Below are 24,048 nucleotides of genomic sequence, written 5' to 3'. Positions count from 1 at the left end.
TCTTTTTCATTGATGAGAGCTAGGTCCTTCCTCAAAAAGTTTCTTATGCTCCAGTAAATTAAATGTAGAATATTCTCATTACTCTTGCTGCTAAGCAAGACATTAGCCATATAATGCAGAGTTATGCGGTGCCTTCGTATCTAAAACTTTTATACTGCACTTTTTAAAGCTTATTTTGAGGAAGGGAAAGGGGCATTTGTCTGAGTATGGATTCTAAGTTGTATATATTTCCTGTCATTCTAAAAAGTGACTTTGTGAAGCAAAATTTTGCTAAATGTTAAACTTTGAAATTTAATATACCAGATAATTAAAATACTGTCCACTAACTAGTTCATAGACTTTAAAATACATCCAGCTGTTAAAACAATATGAAGAAAATTTCATTTTTGTCTAACTGCAATTAAAAGAAAATGTTAAAATATTAAAATGAAAATAAAAGTAATACTTTCCAACCAAGAGCTCAGTGATTAATATAACAAGAACACAATATGTGCTTATTAGGAATAAAGCGTATATAAGCCAAATTTCCAAATCAATTCACTGCTGAGTTTTTATTCTGATTAATTATGATTGGTTTGTACTGACATCAAAGGGTTAGGTTTTTATATCAATTTGTAAACCAACAGCCAATTTTCACAAAAGTTTGAGACTTAGAAACTATTATCTCTTATTTAAAACTTTTATGGTTCTATAAGATAATTTTAAAAATTAAAATATTTAGTATTCAGACATTAGGAACTAAGAAACTGTAATGCATAAGTTGTTTTTTATTTTTCCTGTCTAGCTAGATGCTGCCTGAATTACAGCTAGAAAGTTTAGAACTGTTTTTTCCCTTTCTGATCACAGTAAATAGCTGTGTCTGAGAAGATAAACATGAACAAATTAGTTATGCCACAGAAGAGATAGGCGCGTAGGCTGGAGGGAATGAGGATATCATTTGAGCTGGGAAAACAAGCAGAAGTCTGGGAAACGTGCATGCATTCGTTCATTTATAACCTTATACAACCGTAGGCTTCCATGTGGTCTTACCCTTAGGTGTGGGGTTTCTAGTTTTACCAAGAAAGCCTGTGGCAGCAGTTTTCAAAACTATGTAATCCATGGTAAAAAATTTAAATATGACCTGATAACACAGATATGTATTTATATTAACAATTTTCATGAAAATGTGCCCTTAATAGTGCACCTTTACTGTGTGCACTAGTATATTCTAGTATCTTTTATTTTGAAAGTGCTGGTTTTGACCCACTGAAATAACTTTTTATGACCCTCTAATGGATTGTGATACAGTTTAAAGAAAGGCTAGTCTGGCCCTTTGGGTAGACGAGAAGTAGCAATAACTTTTCTACAGTTCTAAAATTTATATTCCCTCTACCTGTCATTTCTTTCATATTCGGATTATGAATTTGGCAATAAGAAAAAGAAGGCAAAGGGCTAACACAGTGAATTCATCAGCCATTCACTTTAAAACTGTCCAAATACTCTGAAGTTACTAATAGTCCACAAATTGGACTCATTTCTTGACACTCCGTATAATTAACTTAGGAAACATTCCACATTGTTACTCGGGAAACACCTTTATTTGTTTGTTGTTAACATCATTTAATACAGAACTCTAGAACACTGGGTCATAACAATTTTAAAATGCACATGAAGTGTTCATATATTCTTGCCTCCAGTATCCTAAAGCTTGTCTACGCCTCTCAATCCATAAATCCCTTCTTATCAGTGCTTAATATACTGTTTAGTTATATTTCAAAACCTAAGAGTCCCTTAAAATGGGGCTCTTGTTACATAGGACCATTAATGGAGCATTTGCTGTTTTATGATAAGTTTTCGACTATAAGCTTCTCATAAGATATCTGAGCACAAGCCACGGACAGTAGGCATCCCTAACAAGTAACAAATAACATTTTTAAAATGTGTGAAACCAAAGGCCTATTATAGGAGAATAGGAGAAATATTTCCCCAATCAAAACAGTGTAAAAATTCAAAATGGCATCAAAACATGTTTTTTAAAATAATTTTTTCCTGAAGTCACTTTATAATCAAATCTTGACATATCAGCAAAGGCTTTAAATATATTTGTTGAAGAATCATGTGAATGAAGCTACACGTTGCAATGATGAAAGTACGCTTTCCACATACTAAGACAAATTTTCTACCTAAGAATTTTCAGTAGGAATTACTGTTGCCCATGAGATCCATGAGCATGAAAATGTCTTAAGCTTTATGCCAGCTATGTACTTTTATGAAGTGAGATGTTTCCCCCTATTAATTTCAACACTGTTTGCTGGGTCTTCACAGAATAACAGATGCTGCATAAACAAGTTTGAAAGTAATCAGAGAATGAGAAAATTGAATAGGATCATTCAAAACTAAGATACAAAAAGATATATGGAATAAGCTTTTGGAAAATAAGCGAAGGTGGAGGTTTTAAAATATTTTCTTGGAGCTACAAAAGTAATGCTACATATTAGGTTTTTGGCAGTAACTCAAAAATCTTGAAATGTATCCTGTTATAGGTACTTTTTCACAAGAAAGCAACCATTGTGTTAGCTTCTGCAGTAACATTAAAATAATTGAAATTGTCACATAAAATACCTGCACTAGTAGATCCAATTCCTGTGGTCAGCACAGACCTTGGTGTAATTTTTGCTGCATATTTGAGGAATTGAGATTTCCCTGTGCCAGGATCCCCAACCAATAAAAGATGAGATTCACCTAGAAAAATGTTAATAATGTAGTTTTAAATTTCTATGAAAAGACTCGTAAGTGTGATTAATCAAAGAAAATGGTCCTCTTGGGATGCCCACACAATTTATATTTTATATGGTGCTTTTGCTTAAGGTCATTCAAGGAGGGATTTAACCAGAATATCTTAGAAAAGTTGACTTTCAAGGTAAATAACAATCTTTTAATTGATTTCTGAATACCATTTAAAATTAAATTTTTTAACAGATTTTTGTGCTATTTCCAGATGTTTAAGACTGTTTAACATTTAAAAAAATTTTGGCTTATAAAGTTTCTGATTTTATTTAATCTATTTTAAATATCAAAATACTGTGATTAAATCTTTCCATCCCACCATATAAGTATTCTATTTTTATTTAAGTATTTTTAAGTGTCTGGGACTTTATAAGTGCTTTATAAATACCAAATCACTTATGATTCTAACAGTTAAGTGAAAACCTTTTCATTCTAGGAAAATTTTAGTAGTTTAATGAAATATCTATCTTAAAGTACTCTTATTTTTCAAACATAACATAGATGAACATATGAACATCCTGCAGCATATGTTTGTGATTGTACTGATCAAGCAAATTTATTCAGTAATATTCAAGGATTTTCTGAGTACATTAATAGGGAAATACTATATAAGCTCAACATTTAGCAGAAGGCCTTGCAAACAGTAGGTAATCAAAACATACAATACACATAAACCTTATTATACTTACTATTCTATACTGTACAGTATGGTTTTTGAGTCCCTACTAACAGTCTGATTTACAATAATGTCCTTTTAGTCTTTCGGTTAAGCCTTTGGTTATGACCCTCATATTGCCTATATGAGGGCCGTAATAAACCTAGTTTATGCCACAAAAGAGCTTTCTGCCATTTGGATGTAATTACACACTTAGAGTAATTTTTGCTGGAATGCATGACCTATGGCAGCACCTCTTGGCAGATGGCACGTTTGCTACCCACCAGCAGAAGGGGAACCAGCAGGCAGATGACTGAGAGCAGCAGTCTGAGGCAAACACACTGACAGTCACAGATGGAGAGACACTGACTTGGAGACATTAAAAAGCACTATTTCTAATCTTTTCCTCTTGGAGAGAGACTGGGGATCCAATGAAAAACACAGACAGTAAAAGAAATGTAAAGATTTTATTTTGTGGCACCCTGATAGGCTGGAGCAAAAATATATACTCATTGAAAGTCTCTGGAAAGACTGGTATTCTACACAGTAGTTCCTGATGCTGGACTGAGTATTACATAGTGAACAACTGTCAGTTTTAAAAGATTACATTTGGAAAATAAAGCTCAATAAGCAATTTTTATTCAGGAAAGAAAAATTCTAGCTTCTCTTCTTACTCTGTGTGTTAATATTTCTCAAAAATTTTAAATGGGTACTAACCTCTGACCCGTGTTCCTGTAGCATCGGTCCTTTGAATCCCACCAGCCAGCACCAGGGCCACAGCAAGCTTTACTAGGTACATTCCAAAAACTTGAGGGCACAAGCTAGCCAATATTTCATTCCTTCCTGGGAAAGGCAGAAAGATGAGTTACCAATAATTTTCAAGAAATCCTAGCTGAAATTTCCCTTTCTATCCTATCTTCTTAGAAACACTCTATGCTCTAAAATGATCAAGGGTACCATTTCCAAATGACTAAAAGGAGTGAATAACTTTGTTTTGGTCCTAAAAGTCCTTTTCTCATTATAATGCCATGAGATGAAAATTCTTTTTATTCCTGGGTGCTACCTGTTTGTTTCTATAAATTTAGCATACTTTACAAGGGACAGAAAGAAATCTCTTTTCTCCCTCATTGGACCAACATTATCCCTTAAAAATAATACCAGCTGCACTTCTTGTGCAATAATTTCAGTAAAATTACTCCACTGCCTAAATAAAAGGAAGGTGTTCCATCTCAGAAACAATGAGACAGATTGTAGAAGCCTGTAATCTTTAAATACAAAAGGTACTTGGAGCTCACGGAGCTTCTCCAGAGGTATAAGAGAGGTAAAATCAACCCATCCTGCAAGTCAATTCAGCATTTGCTCTGAGCAGTTTGGTAAATTGTCTTATCTAGACTAAGCATCAATGTATCAGGATATTTAGAAGATCATTATAAACGACAACTCTAGCAATCTAAGCTGGAGGTCTTAGGATTCTTCTGATAACATGCTTTAAATAAGTGATTACCACGGTTTTAGGTTCTGTTTTCAGAAATATCAAACACCAAATCTGAGATCTGCCTATGCCATCAATTAATAAAGTAGGTATTTCATTCTGTCATTGGCCAATCAACCAATGAGGCCCATAGAATTTACGAGACTCTAACAAGCCCCTATGGAGTCTGTCTTATAACGGAATTCACTACTGTGATGGTACTCTGTATGTCTGCATTCAAGTTACCAGAAATTAATCTCCACATGCTGGTAACTAATCTGCACATTTGAGGGCTTTTATATTTAACTCTGAGCTTGTAAATGAGCATTGTAACTCATGTTTCAATGATAGCTCTTTTGAGGAGGAAAACAATCATACAAGTACTACTTTAGCTGATGATTCCAGTTCCAGAAGCTTTTCCATCAAGATAAAGGCCTTCCTCCATAATTTGTGTCCCTATGCACAAAGGCTTTGGTAATGAATCAAAATTGACTCAGCGGCAATTAAGCTATGGTGATGTGACCTGGGATGGCAGAAATGGTTAAGAAAGAAAACATTTTAGTAAAAAGGGAACCAAAAAGAAGAATTAGTAAATCCTGGAAGGAAGTTCATTAACTGCTGGAGAGAATCCCTCCTTTCCGGAGGTAGAAAGTCTAGAGAAAAAAGATGAAAGGTCTGAGATCTACATAGTTAAGACCCGACAGCAGGTATGTAAATTCTGACCAGAATCTGGAGATTACACATACAAAGAAAGAAAGAAAAGCCTCAACAAGCAGGGAACAAGTAGGCAAACTGACCTGGAAGACACTCAAGCCGGAGCTGTTAAAGAGCCAGCTTTTTCAGTAAAGGTGGATTCAGTGACTAATGTGCTGACAGGAAGCACAACCCACAGGCTCTGGTGGCAGAGCCCAGTGCTACTGTTTACTAGCTGTCCGACCTTGGGCAGGTTTCTTACTCTCTCCACCTCCATTTCCTTATCTGTGAAATGGAGATAATGATGGTATCTCGTAGGGTTGTTAAGGAGCTAACAGGTACACAGCACACAGAATAGTATCTGGCACATAGTAGGAGCTACTTACTTGTTAACTATTATATTACCTGTACTACTTGTGCTTATTTCTCATCTCAAGGTTTCCTCACACTGTGGTCAACACAAAAGATACACTCTGAAGTCAGGTCTGAGGTACCAGAGAAAAGCACAGGGGAAGGTCCATTCCCTAAATTTGTTATCTAAAGTTGAAAAACTTGATTCCTTGGGTCATGGCAATAAAAGCTCCCATGACTATATCATGGAAGAGAATGCATTAGGGTGAATACTACCCCATTCCTTCCCTCCCTCCCTCTCAAATTTCTGGTTCTAGACCATGTTAATAGTGTGCCCATGTAATCCACTCTTGTGGCATGGCCTTCAGTTACCCCAAGGAAGAGAACTTCTAGGATTTAAGATAAATGAGTCACCCTGGAGGGGGTTGAGATGGCCCAGAAGACCCCAACCCCTACGTTTGGGTTTCTATCCAGCCTCTATGCATCAGGGCCAGGGGATCCCTGAGATCAGTGTAGATCAGAAGAAAATCTTTAGCTCCTCGTCAATACTCACAGCACCAGAGCTTAATGAAGCAGGCCAACCTCCCAGAGCTGAGCAGTGAAGTCATCTCTGGCTTTAGACCAGCAAAATGAAGACACACTTTTGGATGCAGCTCCCCACCTCCACCCTCCTCCCCACACCCCCCAACACACACACATACACTTTGAAATAGTAAAATATAGTGGGCTGATAATTGGTACTTAGGAAATGAAAAAAGCAGAATCTGTTCATACTAAAAAGAAAATAGTTGCCTCGTTTTCTCCCTGTCTTCTCACAGAATATTATATTTATTTCTTCTTTTCATCCAGTAAATGAGATGTATAGCTATAGCCTTCTAATTAAAACAAAACAGACTAATCACCAGCACAGAGAACTTCTGACGGCCTAGCTGGAACACTGTATGATGCCCTTCCTTCACTGTTACTAGGTGGAGTGTAGCTGTGGCACTGGAATTAATAAGGAATGATTATGATCCAAGGAAGAGTTACAGATTTTTGTGAGGATTTGAGCCTAAGAAACAATTTTAAGTAAAAAAACTTATTTAAAAATACATATGATTCTTAAAAGGTTTGCTTAATAAAGCCACAACATAGAGACCTTTGCTTCTTTCTGTGTGGATCAAATAAAAGAATGATCCGTAACTACCATACTCGTGTTACACACATAAGCAAAAAAAAAAAAAAAAAAAAAATCATCCCACAAAATAAAAGCAAACTGCCTATATTTAGGCAAGTGAAAGCCTTTTCTTTAATTAATTAATTTTTATTTCATTGAGCCACGCGGCATGGGGGATCTTAGTTCCCCAACCAGGGGTCAAACCCACGTCCCCTGCATTGGAAGCATGGAGTCTTAACCGCTGGACCACCAGGAAAGTCCCCAAAAGTCTTTTTTTGTGAAATAATATCTGTCCAGTTCAGCATGTGATTTAAGAACAAAGTAATCACTGTGTATTAGATTTGAGGTGAGGTTTATCAGAAATAGTCTTTTACTGGCTTCCGTTTATTTTTCTCAGAAGATGCCTCCAAGGAAGAATGAAAATAGGCATTTGAAGATTTAATTGGTGTTTTATACATTTGGGATTTTTAAATAAAAAATACAAACCCAATGGCTATAATGTTTTAATCTGTGTAATGACATCTTAGTGTCAGTCAAAATTTTTTGCTGTGATGGCAAAGCTTATTTTTTGCATCTCTTTCCTACTTCATATTTTTAAATCTTCAGCTAAAACTGTGTGAAGCTGTCTTAACTGTATAAGATACATCAGAAAAGAAATGGTTTTAATAGGATGAAGTTTCATAATAGGATGAGTTTTGCCTATTTAAGGCAGAACTATGTATTTAATTGGTAAAGAAGGTAGAAAGCTCTGAAACTATTTTGGCAATATAAGAGATGTTAAAATAATAGTTGGAAATGGAAAATCTCTTGGAATTTCCAGTAAGATCTCTAAATAGAAAAGATTTAACCAGAAAAGGGCCGCAAAGGGAGACTATAGCTAGAGGTACTGACTAACGCTACTCCCTTTGAACACAGTCACTGATACATAGCATGTAAATCACAAACATTATATTTAACTAATGAATAAAATGCCGTTAATAATTATCAGCTCTATACCCTTAACACAAACCTGCAAAAGGATCGCTCTTATAGTATTCCCAAAAATCTTCAAATTCTTTTCGGACCTCCTCATCCATGTTGATCCCTGCAGACTGCTCATTATTTACTTGGACGTAATTGGCTTTCAGGACTATCTCCACTTCACAGCGCACATCTTGCTGAAAGGGCTTCCACCGTTGCATTACAACCCCATAAATAGTGAGGTCATCACCTGGGACAAAGCACCGAGTGAATCCAGCAGTAGCATCCTGCCTGCTTGGGCACAAACTCGACAAAGGACCAGAACCAAGAAATAAACCACTAACCCACCATGGTTTAGAGTAGTACACATTCTTCCAGAAACCATTTGGGGCAAAAGAACACCACAGAGTCCTGATTTTTTTTTTTTTTTTTAAACAGGCACTTGTATTTGCACGGCTAAAAGCTAAAGCCAGCATTTTCATTTTTCTTAATCTGCCACATGATAATCACACCAAATTCTAAACGTTCCCTGGGAAAATAGTTTACTGGATGATTTATTCATCATGATTATATTGGGAGAAATGTTCATCCTCTCAGAACCTCTAACCATATAGTTCTCACTTAAAGAAGAGGTGGGAATTACAGCCAAAAGGTTAAAGTGCAGTCTGCCCTCAGTATCTGCAGGGGATTGGTTCCAGAACACACTTCAGATGCCAAAATCCATGGATGCTCAAGTCCACAGTCAGCCCTCTGAATCTGAGGTTCCGCATCCACAGATTCAAGCAACCATGGATCGTGTAGTGCTGTAGTATTTACTATTGAAAAAAATCCGTGTATAAACGGACCCACAAAGTTCAAACCCATGTTGTTCAAGGGTCAACTGCATAATCAATTTGTTGTCAGGAAAGGAGACAATCTTGTGATAATGGATACTATACTAGTTTTAGTTTCTTGTATATTTCATTTTTACTTAACTGCATTTGTTAACATTCACTCACTGCCTTTTTTTTTTTAATGAACAGAAGAATGAGTGCACTAAGAAATGAATGAATACTTGTCCTACTTTAAAGCTCCTTTCCATAAGCTATGAAAGCAGAAGATACAACTCTGCTTGTTCTTCCTTGGTTGGTTCCTTCCCATCTAAGAAAACTCTCCCATTCCTAATTGATGGGTAGAATATTAAACTTTTACAGATTTTCCTAAGAGGCCTTGGGTAACTTATAGGTACAATGACAACTGTTTTTATTATTACATACCATTCAATTAACGAGTATAGGTGAGTGCTTGGCATTCGATATTTTGGTACTGGAGAAAAGGGGGCAAAAAAGGAAAGATAATCCTAGTCCCCCAGATTTCAATCTTCTTGAACATAGGATGTTGGACATACCTTAAATCCAATCCTAGTATTTATACTCTGAACTAACAGGCAAGTCTTCATTTCCAAGCCTATGTCAAATATATGATATCTGCTGATACGAAATGCCTTTCACTCTCTAAATGTTAATGTATAACGTGTAATCTGCAGGGCTTTTGATTTCCTGAAGAAAAATGTTCTGTGAATGCTAAATGCATGGAACTGGTGGTAGCAATTCACCGAATAGAAGGCATATTTCCAGCCAACGGCAGCTTCACAGTAAATGGTGATGAACACATTAAATCTTCACACATTTTCAAGATACTTCCTCAACCACTGCTGGATGGTTTTCAAATCCAATCAGGAATAGTGATCATTTACTATATTGTCTTGCCCCCTGTTTTTTAGGGCAACTTTATATGAGCACTTCAAAGAATACTACGGTCATTTTAATGGGTTATATATAGGTTGTTTCTACATTAAGTCAAATGAGAAATTTAACTTTCAGGTATTGCACCCACTAGTAATAACCTGACTTTACTAAGCAGCAGTAATGTGGAAAATGTGAAGTACTCAAGAATGGACAAGAGCACTGACTCATCAGATGTGGACTCAAATCCCAGCTCCACCACTCACCGGCTGTGTGGCAAGCTACCTAATAAACTGAGCTTATTTCTTGACCTACAAAATGGGAATAATTATACTTACAACATAGAACTATAGTGAGAATTGGGTCAGATAATATATATAAGTACTTCATGCAATATCTAGAATACATGCTCAATAAATATTAGCTATTATTATAGTAAACCTACTTTACATTTGTAAAGCAACTAATACCATTAAACACCCTTTAATATATACATGTTTTCATTTACTCAGATATTTGAGAGACAGATTCATATGATCATCAGAACAATTGTGAGGTATACATGATAGTCCAAGGCAATGGATACCAATTTGAAACTTGCATGTTTTTCCATAGTAAATGTTACTGGAAAAAATGTTACTTTCAGAAATCTAAAATTCTTACTTTTACAATCCAATCTCTTTGTCCCCTCTATCTTCTGCAGCATATTTACCACTGCAGCCACCCTGGTCAGACCCATCTTTGATCTCCTGCAGCACTTAACAGTTATCAGTACACAACCTCAAACTTTATTACTCTGCAACGTCAGACTGGGGTTCCTAACTAGACTGTAAATTCCTGAAGGGCAAGGATTATGCCATTTATGTCTTCTGATTCTCACAGAGGTTTGTAGCAATGGATAAATGAAAGATAGCTGATGACAGATTGCTTCCATCCATTCTCTATTGTTAGTGACATGTAAAAGAAAAATAGCTTAAGATTTTTTTTTTTAAGTGCAGAAAGAATTCAGTTTAGATGAACTGCATGAAAACATCTTAATCTCTATCAAAGGACATTTTCATGTTCTGGCTAAGCTCATACAAGCCCTGCTTTGCTGATCCAGACATTACAGATTCTGTTTAAAATCTAGAGTCTTATATGAACAAGGTACTTTGACACAGCCTTGTCCATTTAGCAGGCAAACCATAATCAAGGCTGTTATTTACTTAGAATACTGTTTAGACAAGTATGAACTGTTAATATATTTGACATAAATTTCAAACTATGGGTTGGTGATTCTTGGTGGAAGGGGAGAATATTTTGAGAAGGAATTATTCTTGACTCTAGATACTGAACTCTGTTTCCATAGAGCCTTTGCCTCATCATTTTAATGAAACGGCAGCTCAGTAAAAATGAGGCATTTGGAGAAGCTTAGAGTTAAGAAAAGGAAATGATGGAATTTAGAGACATAAAGCATTTTCGACTTGTCCAGTAGGGGAGCACTGGGATATGAAATAAGAGGTCAGACATACCTGTTACTGCCCAGGGGACACACTGGTGCTAGTTTTTTTTTTTTTTTTTTAATAGAGATTAAGGGGTTCTTAGTGAGGGTGGGAAATATTTAAAGCAGGAAATGTTGAAGTTAGTTGAAAGGCAATCGTTGACAACAATCATTTGCATTTTCTGACCTACCTTCAATTTAAATTAAATGTTAAACAGCCAGTGGAAATTGCTAGGCAAACAGTAAAAGCAACAGTTTTTAAGTTGTTTGGAATAAGAGGAGGAAACACAAAGGATAAGCTCTCATGGGCAAATCATGTTCTTCATCTGTAAAACAAGCAGCTAGACTAGATCGCTGAACTCCAGCTTCTTTCCTGCTATTACCTACCTCCTCATGCCAGTCTCTGTTCTCAAGTTCCCCACACTCACTTGCCAGTGATCTTGGGAAAATAAAAAGTGGCTTTTCCTAGTCAATACTTTAGGACCTACGATATAAGCTAGCATTCTCACCAGATTTGCAACTGTCTACTAAGTCATCTTCCAGGATAACCTTCATTGTTCGTGGGATACTTCCAACAGATAGCCTTTGAACCTAGCAAGGAAAAGAAAGCAGACACTGAGTATGCTCAGATACATACTAAGTATTCAGAAGCCTAGCAGTTCTTGAAATTACTGTTTCTATTTCTCTGGTATTATCACACAATTTAATTACGATGGGGATTTATGGAATTTTCTTGAAACTTGTGCCTACTATCAGTTTAAGAATTCACTAAAACTACAATAAAAACATCCATATGGAAAATATCTCAAAATATAATCTACCCTGTGGATGGTCAAAATAAACACATGCTCCAACTACTAAACAGGGGTAACATTTACTTAACTAGAAAAGAGAGGCAGTTCTTTCCTGCATCTAGTCATAAGACAAATCACTCGGTTCCTCTGATTATTTCTTAGTAACAGATTACAAATGTGTTCCCTAGTCCTGGCAATTTACCCATAGATGAAAAACACTTCTTCTAATTTGTTATTTTTTGCATTTATTTGATCACTTACCTGTTCCTGAATTTTGATTTCCTGATAATCTCTACACCTAGCTGGAGATGAAGACAAGTCTGAGAGGCAAGTGAATTTTGCAGAATCACAGCTCTCCAAGCTGGGACATGAGGATGGCCGACAGAAGGTATAATACTGCTCAAAGTCAGCCCTGACCACAAATACATGCTTGCATTTCTTACACATGTAATCCCGCTCAAACTCCAGGATCTTCACCAGACTCGTTCGAATCACTGTCCCAGTGACAGATAAAAAGTGTCCCACATCCTTGGTTCTAGGGATATGCTCCCTCACCAGCTCAGGACAAACAGGCAATCCTGATGGAGAAACAAAACAAAAACACATCAACTTCTACTTGGGATTTGACTCCATGCAATACATTTTTCTCATATTTCCTGAGGGAGAAAGTATAATTTCAGGAAAAAGAAATCTTTGTGTTTTACTTAAGAAAAAAGATCAACTCAAGAAAATATAAAAGAATTATTTCAAATAACCATTATCAATGGATTCTCTTTAAAAGTACGTATCTAGATGATATATTGATAATAACCTGGATTAAAAAAAGAATTGATTCTCTTAAGAGGGCTATCTCAGTAGGATGTAAATGCAGTATATAATTTTAATCTCATTCAATGAAGAATATACTGCCACATGCCACACATAAAATCAAAGCTGAGTGATAAAGAGTTGGTAGTGGAATGAACAAAGGCTAGGGCTTTTTCTAGTTAGGTTCAGGATTTATTAATACATAAATCGGATAGTGTTTTCAAGTCTTGAATTACCTAGAGGTTTACCTACAGCACCACTTCATCCTTTAAAAACCTTGTGTTTTTCATCATTAACAAACAGGCAACTTAAAAGGTGCAAAATGCCAAAGAAAATTCTTATGTGGAAATGCCCTCTTTCTCATATTTGGCTACAAGGCACCACTGGAGTAGAGAGATGCTGCCTGTGATGGTCAAAGGCTGCCTCCTAACAGGTTTATCAAGGGAGCATTTGTTATACTGGTTCATGTCCCGTGGTCTCTGGTCTTGTCCTTGAACTTAGCTCTGAAACCTGATAAGCATGAACACTGAAGACAGATATATTGGATTTGCCAAGCTCATAAGAAATAACCATAATAGGTGTGATTACACTTTAAGTTTCTATGGTCAGAACATTTTCTCCCTGTTTATAGATCTATTCTGAAAGCCAAATCATTATAATCACTGTCGTCATCACTGTCATCAGAAGGCAGTTTGGGATGCAAGGAATTTAAGGAAAAAAAAAAAAAGCAGCAGATTGGTTAGATGAACTGAATGTTTAAGGCGCCAGGCTGCATTAATCTGGTGATACAGCTTAGACGTCTACAGACAGACCTGAATTTTCTCTGCTGCTGGCTGAGACTCTCTCTCCATATAACCTATACTGTATAAATAGGGTGGGCACTGCAACATTTGCCACTATGACTCCTTTTTCTATGCTTCCAAGGCTGACTTGCCTGCTTTCTAATGGAAATACTCTTTATTTATATTAACTTGGATTGTATCACACTTTGCCAGTAAGGGAGCCATACTTTTGCTTACGATGATTTTGTGTATCTCTGCTCTGTTCTGTGTCAACTTTACAGTTTAACTATCAGAAAACAAACTTATTTTCCTATTTCCAAATTCCTAGGGAATGCTTCATTCAAACACCCTGGGCCTCACCAGTGCTACATCATCTGTGCAGGAATAGATAGAGAGGTTGGGGCAGGAATAAAGCAGGTTTTATGCATTAAAATATCCACTGTATTCATTTCTCCGTGCTCATCTCAGGCGTCTGTTAATTCAGCTGCATGTAGCTAAATGTTGAGAACACACCAATATTTCTAGTTACAACCAAGTAAAAGCCAAACTAACAACCAAAAGCTTTTCATTAAGAACAGGTCTAGTCCTTATATCCTCACTGCTTATGTTTCAGGGGTACAATGTCCTCTTTTAGTTCCCATCCTAGAATGTTAAGAAACAAAAAACCACCAAGTGGAGATGTCTCTTCTTACTTGGCCTTAATTTGATGTACATTATGGCAACACATGTTCACAACACTTGCATATTCTCAATTACCTTTTTCTTGCTCCCCACATGAATGCTTTTTAAAAATTAGGATATAATTTAGGTACAATAAATTTGCCTTTTTGAAGTATATAATTCAGTGGTTATTAGTACATTCACAAGGTTATACAATCATCACCACTATCTAATTCCAAAATATTTTCACTGCTTCAAAAAGAAACCCTGTTCGCAGTAGCAGACAGTCTCTAGACCCGCTCCCCTGAGCCTCTGGCAACCACTAAGCTACTCTATGTCTCTACGGATTTATCTATTCTGGACATTTCATGTAAATGGAATCATAAAATATGCACCCTTTTGTGTCTGGCTTCTTTTACTTAGTATACATTTTGAAGATTCACCCATGTTGTAACACGTATCAGTTCTTTGTTCCTTTTTATGGCTGAATATTCCAGTGTATGGATATACCACATTTTGTTTATACATTCATCAGTTGATGGACATTTGGGTTGTTTACATTTTTCTCCTATTATGAATAATGTTACTACAAACATTTATGTGCAAGTTTTTATTTGAATACCCGTTTTCAATTACCTTGGGCATACACCTAGGAGTAGGATTGCTGGGTTGAATATACTTTTTATAATAATTTTAATTTTTAAGTTTTCAAAGAATCACTAAGCGTTCTCTATTTTAAGCATATAAAAGGATACTCAAGTGGGAAACAGGATTAATAACCCAATTTGCTTCTTAAAGTATAAACGAAATCTATCAAAATTACTTCTGAGAAAGATGAGCAAAGTGAGGAGAATAGGAAAAGAAAGTGATGGGTCAGAGAACTGAACAACAATTATATTTTTGAAAACACTTAGATGTTTGAAACATCCATTCTCTCTTTCTTGGCTCCTAAAGAAATAACACTTTTCATCCCATTTCTACTCCTCTCACTCCTAGCTCTGCTTCAGATGCAAATTGATTGTTCAGTTTAAATTCTACTGTCAATATATTAAAACTTAAGAAAAACTAAGATCACAAGAAGTGGGTTACGGAGAGTGCTATGTTACTCCAATGCCAGGCACAGAGCAGAATGCCCAGTGAAACAGACTGCCCAGTGTAATTCAGCAGACTCTGGATGTTCAATATGATGAAGTCATACATATAACGAGTGAGGTCTTAACATAATCATTTAGTTAGATGCTTGCTATTTTTGTCCTAAAAACAAACTTCAGCTTAAAAATGAAGCTATGCATAATTCTATTGTAGTTTTTTCCTAAAAAGCTACTTTTAAATTGATTCTGTGTCTTACTCTGAAGAGCATCTTCAAGGGGAAGAGTGAAACGCCACATTCCCTGGTGCTTCTATAGTAAAATCCAGGCAAGAAATAACGAAGGCCTAACTTTTCATCTCCTCCACTTAAGCCCTTCCACGCTGCTCCCAGATCTAAGAATAAGGAACCAAATGTGGGACTGGACCACAGGACGTTTTGTGACGGGCTTCTTCTCACACCAAGCCCTCTGGGCACTCAAATGCTCTCATACAGTGTCCCCTTTGCCTGACTCTCTCCTCCCTACTCTGTCCCTCCAAAATACCCACACTAAGAAGCAGCATAAGCGTTCAGAATACACACTGTGGAGCCCGAATGAGTGAGTTGAGTCACAGCTCTATCACGCACTAGCTGTGTGACCTTGGCCAAATTATAACCTCTCAGAGTTCCCTCCTGTAATATGGCAATAACAACAAAACCTACCTCATAGGATCACAGGGAGATTAAAAGAATTCATATAAAGTTTCTTGGAAAAGTAACTTGCACATAGCAAGCACCATTTAAACCTTAGCTCTTATATGTAATCTTATCATTTTCCCCCTGAAAAGGTTGGCTTAAACATAATTTTCTTAATGAAAGCTTTCTTTAACCCATTTCAGGTTAAATTCCCTCTTTTATGTGCCTTAACACACTGTTCTCCTTCATACCACTTACCACAATTTAAATAAAAAGAATACATAATTATTGTTTCCACTCTAGAATATAAACTCCATGGGGGCAGGGCAGAGGTAAATTTTATGCACTACTATATTAGCATCGCTTTATAAATAGTAAGCATTAAAAAAGAAAAACTTGCAAGATAGATGAAAGGAAGGCAAGGAAGAGGGGAGGAACAGATATTAAAGATACTACATGAGCTTTGAAACCAATTAGAGATAAGGTATAAGGAAGAGGGTGAAATTTAGAGCGACTCCTAGTTCTCTGGTTCCATTAACCAAGTCAGGGAATTCTGGAAGGCACATGGTAGTCAATCAGTAAATATCTATTGAAAGAATAAATAAGGAAATACGATTTTCAGATGGAGTGGGGCACAGAGAGGGGAGGGAAATCATGACTACACTTTTTGATACACTGAGTTTGCAAGAAGATATCTCTAGTTTGAAACATCTGACGGACAAGAGGATATCTGAATACAGAGCTTAAGAGACAGATTCTGGCAATCAATCAATCAAGTTGGCACTTGTTGCTCTATAAGTGGCAGCTGAAGCCTAGGTTCAGAATGGAGGCCACCCCATCAGGAAGAGAACGCAGGATTCAGGAGCAGACGGCCACATCTGCACCCTGAGGACCTCACACTTACAGGACCAGTAAAGGAAGAGGCTCCCAGAGCAGGGAGAAAAGCCACAGCTAGAGAGGGAGGAAAGGGCACAGTGCTGTCAGTGGAGCCAAGGCTGGAGTTTCATAAGGGGGAAGGAGACAACAGTATCAAATCCAGCAGGGAAAGAAAGGAAGAGAAATCCCGACACTCATCCCTCAGTCTGGCCATGAGGCAGCCACTGGGAAGGTGGGGGAGGGTGCGTTCAGTGTGGTGGAGGTGAAAGGGTGAATGGGGGAAGGTTATGCTAAAGAAGGCATGAACTCTGTCAAAACATTGTTATGAAAGGAGAGTAGATGGAGGGTAGAGGGGACACAGAATTGAAAGAGGGGCCTCTCTCCTGAAAGGGAGACAGAAAGGATTCCTGGTCACCCTGGCCACCGCCCACCACACCCCCATAGGCTCCATGCTTCCCCCCGGGGTGCTGGTATGAGTCGGTGACTGACTTCTAGCACCTGGCTTACCCATCTCCCTAAGATGGTAACTTACCAGGATGCATGTCTTATCTAAATCCAGATTCTTGAGTAGAGGCCATGGTTGGGCTTTAGGAAAGCCCTGAACCTCTTGAAATTCAGGCAGAAATTTAAATATATATACACCTGCATTTTCTGAAGAGGATCTGTAACTTTCTCAACATACAACCCTGAAGAACCTCTTATTTAAATCCTCAGTCCCATAGTTCTATTGACTTGCATATCATTACCTCTAAGAATAGAAAAAGGAGCTTACATTGTGGGAACAGTCGCTAAACCTCCCTCCCCTCCTTTCATTTAATAGTAATGCCCTAACGTCTCTTATTGTCTACTCAGCTCCTGTTTAGATCACATCCTACACGACCTGCCCCAAATGCTATGACATGACAGGGACATTCATAATCACTTACTGCCTGGACCAGTCATTTAGGACCTTAGTCACGTATTGCTTTGCACTGCTCCTTAACCGTTTTGTATCTGGAGGGTAGTGTCGCTTCTTGAGATCCTTTTCGTGCTCCTATGCTCCTCTGTGCCCAGCCCAGTGCTTTATTTAGCACTTTTAGATAAGGAGAAAATTAGTGAATAAGAAAAGGGGAAATGGGCTTTCCCTCTCTCTCTAGCCTTCCCTTTATCACATCTGGCCTCCAATCTCCTAGTCCAGACAAAGTGCATGAATTTTTCTGTGCATTTCATGGTACCTCTGTAGCTTTCCTTAGGCATGCTACTTTGGAGAACTCTCCCCAGTTCACTCAGCCAGGAAGAGTACACTCAAGTTTACCCTTTTGCAAGAAAACTTCCCTAAGTCCAGGCTAGCACCATCACACAGACACAAATGGAACAGCTAAGCAAAATGGTCAAATGAATGCATCTTACATAAAAGATGCTTCTTATATCTGGAGGAAACTTCTGCCAGGAAGTGAAAAAGAAGATACTCCTTAGGTCCAGAGACACCTTCCTTTCCTTGCACATGATACCTCAGGCCTGTGCATGCTGGGTCATGACAAGTCTATGCAATACTGATTTTATTGCAATCAGCATAAGGAGATGTGCTGGAGAGATATTACACACTCAGGAAGAAGGCAGGTGAGAGGTGGAGGGCGTCAGGCTCAGCCACAAGGGTCCCTCATATGCTCACCAACCTTCTCTGTGTCCCTCCTGAAGTGTGGCCAGCAAGAGTGAATTCCCCGCCGCCCACCTCCGCCCACAGGGGCCTGTGTCTAAACCCAATTACAGCACCTCTAAAGAAAAAACTATGTAAACATTTACAACCAATTTTTCTAAGATTAGCTTTTCATTATCTTCTATACTTTTATAATATGGGGCAATATGCCATCCTTAATGTTCTTATCTTACTGAATGGAATCATGTATATGGTACCTGTTAGGATAAACATTTTTTTTTTTTAGAATCAAGCAAATTAGTCTAAAACATGATATCATTACCATTAAGTGGTTTATTTTGTATAGTAAAGTAACTATATTATTTTAAGAAAAGCGTAGTAGAGGTGAGTACATTTTTGGATCTTCAGATTCTTTACTTTCATATCACAAGTTTTAAAGTAAATTTATAATATAAAGACAGAGATAAAAGTAACATAATGTTAAGCAAAACTGACCACAAAAATCAAAACCTTAGAACTAAAAAAGGGTAAGGGACAGTGTTTTGATATAAATGTCAATTCATTTTAATCTTTCTGTCTTACTATATGCTACTGTGTTCTTCAACTACCCCAGTGAAGCAGGGTACATCAGGCACTAAGCCACCATTAGTGCTAAACAACAAAAACCTTTGTCATTCTCTGACTCATTCACTGATCAAAATAAGTAAATAAATTTTTATTTAAAACAGAGACATGTCCACATCTGTGTTAGAGATAGGTCCAGATCAATTACTTCAGGTCCATGGTTTCCAGCGTGTAGTCCCTGGAAATCGGCATCAGCTTCAGAGCTTTGAGAAGGGCAAATTATTGGACCCCAGGCCAGACCTCTTCAGTGAGAAACTCTGGGGGTGGGGCCCAGCAATCGGCGCTTTAATAAGCCTTACAGGTGATTCTGATGCCCATTAATGTTTGAGAAACACTACTTTAAATAACATGTGAGGGTTATTTTTTTCTTCCTCATTTATTCAATACTTTGATGCTAACTGCGTATTTGAATACCTTTCATCAAAACCACTGGGAATAGCAAGTAAACTTTAGACCAATAAAAATCCCAGAAGACAAAGAGCAATGCAATGTTCCTAAGAAGCCTGAACCACAGAGGCATCCTGGGTTTTACTAATTCAGTGCCTTGTCTGGAGTCCAAGATGGAGGTGCAATATACCTAAAACCAGACTTTTCCCATCCCTGGTTCATTCTGCCTGAGACACCTGCATCTCTCCCTAATCTCACCATCTAGTCTTGAATCTTTGGGTGAAACCCCTAGGACAATTCACTCCCTGCCCAGTGAGCTAATATATCTCACACATACCTTGAGTGATGCATGCATCACATAAGTAAAAGCTGCCAGTAAGCTCCTTTACAATTATGTTTAATATGTACATATGCATGTACCTGTGGGCATACATACACGATATGGAAAATATGTGAATATATAGCTGTCTCCCCTACAGCCTTGAACTCCTTTAGATGAGGGACTATACCATATTCATTTTGGTTTCCCAAGTGTCTAGCAAATGCCTACACGGGATATGTTTGTAGAATGAATGTCACTATAGTAGTAACATAATTTGCAACTCACTTTCTCAGAGAATAATGAAGAACTAGGCTAAATTCACATGAAACCAATAGGATCACTCAGGCAGACAGAACTTTAGTATTTAAACTGAGCATGGAAAAGTTTCTAAACATAAGGACAGCCTAAAACCATTTGCTAAATACCATTTCAATAACATTAACTAAAGCCTCTTTTAATAATCCTTCTGCAACATTATCAGAAAAGGACATTTCTTTTTGATCCTAGCAAGAGATTACCTAGTGTCTGATGCATGAAGATTAATAATCTTCATAATTTTATTCCAGTAAGTGCAATCGCAGATACTATTTTTTCACTCAGATACTATTTTTTCACTTAAATCAAATGTCTGGAAGTTTTTTGAATCTTAATTTATCTCCAAGAAATTCTATAGTGACTCCTAACCTTTTTTGGAATCACAGTAATCATTTTTGTTGATTATAAATCTCCACCTTTCTAAAATGTACTATAAAGTAAATATTTATTTTTAAACAAAATGGTACGTGTGTTCTCCAACTTAATCAAAGAGTGCAGGAATTCAAAGACACAGCTTTGACACCACAAGTTGCTGATTGCTCCACTGCGATTTCTTTAAAGTTAAGAGGCTTTATCTGTCATTCATTCAAAAAAAGTTATCGAGTGCCTAATAGGTGGCCAGCACAATGTTAAAACTTGATATATAAAAATAATGAATTTCCTAAAATAGTTTTGAAGACCACTAGGTAGCATCTACCACTTTGCTAATTCTTTAAGTTATCAATTCTTTCATTGTCAGGCATCATAAAAGCTCAGAAAGCTGAACTAGTTTTGTACACACATACATATATGTATATATGCACACAAATATACTGCTCCACACATTCTCCCTCCTCTCAGTTGGCATGGCTAGTACCCCAGCCTCCCAAATGTCCAGAGAAAACAGTATAAAATCATGATTCTTTTCCAAAAGTGACCATCAACTACATAATGGATATATTTTAAAGTATAAATGTCAATTAATTCTTAGTGCTTAAATTCAATATATGTTGGGATTTCTCAAAATCTTTCTAAACAATAACATGGCAGTAAAATCCTTAAGTGATTCACCTGATATCCTGGTGTGAAGATTCTGCTTCATGGAGACACCTTCAGGCTGAGAAAGGGACTGGAGAATTGTCAAGGCTGATCTTTGAAGTGCACTATCAAAAATAGTTAGCACTTCATTAGGGAACGCGTTGAAATATTCCCCGATTTCCATGTTGGTCTCAAAAAGGGTCATGGCATTAACCACAAGTGGGTAATGAGCATCTTCATCTCTTTCCTTCAAGATGAGAAGAATATCGTTCTTATGGTATTCCGAAACATATGACTCAAACACTTGACCAACCAGTGAAACTTGATCGCTATTCATCTTGGATCTAGGTAACTAAAGAAAGACAAAGGACTCTATTATACCTTTGATTTTCTAGACTTATACACTAGTTTACAAAAAGATTGGTTATAAATCATTCTGACTTTGGGCCACACTCTAATCTCAAAATACTATCTGAATTCAAATCTTAATTAGATCTGACAGAGTCACAGTCACTTATCAAATTTATTTTTTTCAGTGAGTGAAGTTAATTTTAAGTCAAAGAATTATGTTTGTACTGATAACCGAAATCCAAAATGGTCCAATGCCTTTCCCATATCTTTTCCCCAAACTTCCTCCTCTTAACCCTATAATACGTCATGTAAAAGTCCTTTGCCTTTTCTTTAATCAGATTCCATATATGCGTTTGCTCTCAAGTATAAAATCTTAAATGCCAATCTTTTGGTTTAAGTTACTCCTACTAGAGTTCTTTGCAAACATCCTGGTTCTACATTTTATTCACATAAAAAACGTATCTTTCTCCCTGTCTCCCCACAACCTAGTTACACACACGCACGCACGCACACACACACACACACATTCATTTGTATTCTGCTACTCAAACGGAACACACACTACTATTCAGATTGGTAGCCGATTCTGACTTAAATAGTTAACAAATTGGCTTTAGAAATTTACATTTGGAGGTGAACTTGTTCCTATTTTCTTTTTCTAACCTAGAAAAATTATTGGCTGCAGCAAAAACAGCTGTCAAGATTCTAAAAAAACTAGATCATTAAACTGAGGAAAGGAAATTGGTCTCTAAATAATAAATCACTACAATTGAAAGTAAATACAGTATATTAAATTCCTGGCTATATGTATATATTTTTTAATTTGTACCTACAGATTAAAAGGGCCTACCCCCATTCTATTTTCATGTATACACGTAGATATCTACCATGTACAAGGCACTATTCTGGGAAATGAAAAAAAGCATAATAAAAGGTCCTCTATGCCCTCAAAGAACCAAGGTACAGATCAAATGACACGGTGCTCTAACAGTGGCAAAAATGCAATACAAATAGGAGCACAAAGAAGAGAAGGATTAAATTTAAATGGAGTGACAATCCCAGATGTGACAATGGACAGTTACAAATAAACTGTCCAAATGGATCATTTAAGAAATTCTTATTAGTCAAAGGATAAGTGTCCCCTGACTAATTTCGTTCAACCAACATTTATTGTACTAGGCTTTAGAAACAGAAAGATTAAAGAAGATTATGACATTCACAGTTTAGCATCCTAAATATGTATTACACGTGCTATTAGCAATATTTGCCTTCTCTGGGAATCTACTAGAAGGTGTGTGTGGGGGGGCACGGTATACCACAGTTAGGTCAAGAATCCTGACACCTAGAGGATGCCAATGTGATATTAAGAGATGTGTAGGCCACTATATTGGTAAGTATTTAGTTTGGGTTAGGTAATATAAATTCACCTAAGCATAAAGCAGAAAAAGCACTTGGGAAGGAACAGCTAATTATACAGTATATTCACGATGTTACCGTTGCTAAAAAAAAAAAAAAAAAATCTGGAATCCCAAGAGTGGCTATAAAATAATCTCTAAGATTCTATAAATGCATATTAAATTTGGAGCCACAAATTTAGCAATTTAAAAGGCAGTTCCACATAGGGCAGGAAGGGGACAGCCGCAGAATTCATGGTTCAGATTAAGATCAGATTAAATTTCGCCTAGTCTTTTTGAAATAGCATCACTAAAAAAAATATTCACTTTCAATACCTGGGCACAACTGACTAATCAAATATTTCTTAGCAGTTTGCAAACGCTAGACGCATGCTCACCCAGATTGACTGGTGGCAGTTTTACAACTTTCAAGTTCCGTTTCCTTTTTCTTATGGAACATTTGAAGACAAAATAAATAAAGCCAAGTTGTGCTACCTTATCCTCTTGAGTAAACTGCAAACAAGAAAAATCCGGGAGGATGCATCAGCGGCAATCTAGCTGGCTCCCAAGTGCCAGCCCGCCCCCCGCCGCGCCGCCCCTCCGGGAGCCGCGCCCCTCCGCGTCCCAAGACCCGCCCCACTGGCACCGCCCCTTCCCCGCCCGCCCGCTTCAGGTCGGCGCCTCCTCCATGCCTGGCTCGCCGCGGGCGCTCGGCAAACGTGGAGCCGATTTGTTCCCGGAGAACTGCTTTCCACACTTCCGTCTCTGGACGTAGCCCGTACCCTACAAGAACTCGGCAGGTCTCTCTGACACTTCCCAGGCTCGGCTGCGGGCAGCTCCATCGCCGGCCTGGTCCCAGAGTTGAATAGTTTTGGAACTACCCAGGGTGTGGGCGAGACTTGGGACGCACTATGGAAAAAATAAATAATGGTGCAAAAAGGCAGCGGCTGTCACTTACTGGCGGATACGCGGTGTCAGAAGTCACCGAGGGCGTAGTGCTCCCGAGGCCGCAGTGCTCCCGAGGCCGAGGGGCGCGGAGAGCTCAAGCCGATCGGCGGGGTCCAA

General features: G+C 37.6%; 1 protein-coding gene across 1 annotated transcript in view; it reads right to left on the bottom strand.

Annotated features, from left to right (window-relative positions):
• The window catches only part of MCM9 (minichromosome maintenance 9 homologous recombination repair factor), a 77,189-nt gene extending 55,614 nt beyond the window's left edge, over positions 1-21,575 (bottom strand). Inside the window, exons 1-6 of the mRNA XM_007454910.1 lie at positions 21,272-21,575; positions 12,312-12,628; positions 11,766-11,847; positions 8,102-8,302; positions 4,139-4,264; positions 2,602-2,721 (exon numbers count right to left, since the gene is read on the bottom strand). Of these exons, the coding sequence (XP_007454972.1) occupies positions 2,602-2,721; positions 4,139-4,264; positions 8,102-8,302; positions 11,766-11,847; positions 12,312-12,628; positions 21,272-21,575 (1,150 nt within the window). The remainder of the gene's footprint in view (positions 1-2,601; positions 2,722-4,138; positions 4,265-8,101; positions 8,303-11,765; positions 11,848-12,311; positions 12,629-21,271) is intronic.
• Positions 21,576-24,048: the final 2,473 nt, after the last annotated feature.

This window comes from Lipotes vexillifer, unplaced genomic scaffold (assembly GCF_000442215.2).
Source record: "Lipotes vexillifer unplaced genomic scaffold, Lipotes_vexillifer_v1.1 scaffold58, whole genome shotgun sequence".
Classification (NCBI taxonomy): Eukaryota; Metazoa; Chordata; class Mammalia; order Artiodactyla; family Lipotidae; genus Lipotes; species Lipotes vexillifer.
Note: the sequence above shows the minus strand (reverse complement) of the source record. Positions and strands in the feature narration are given on the sequence as shown.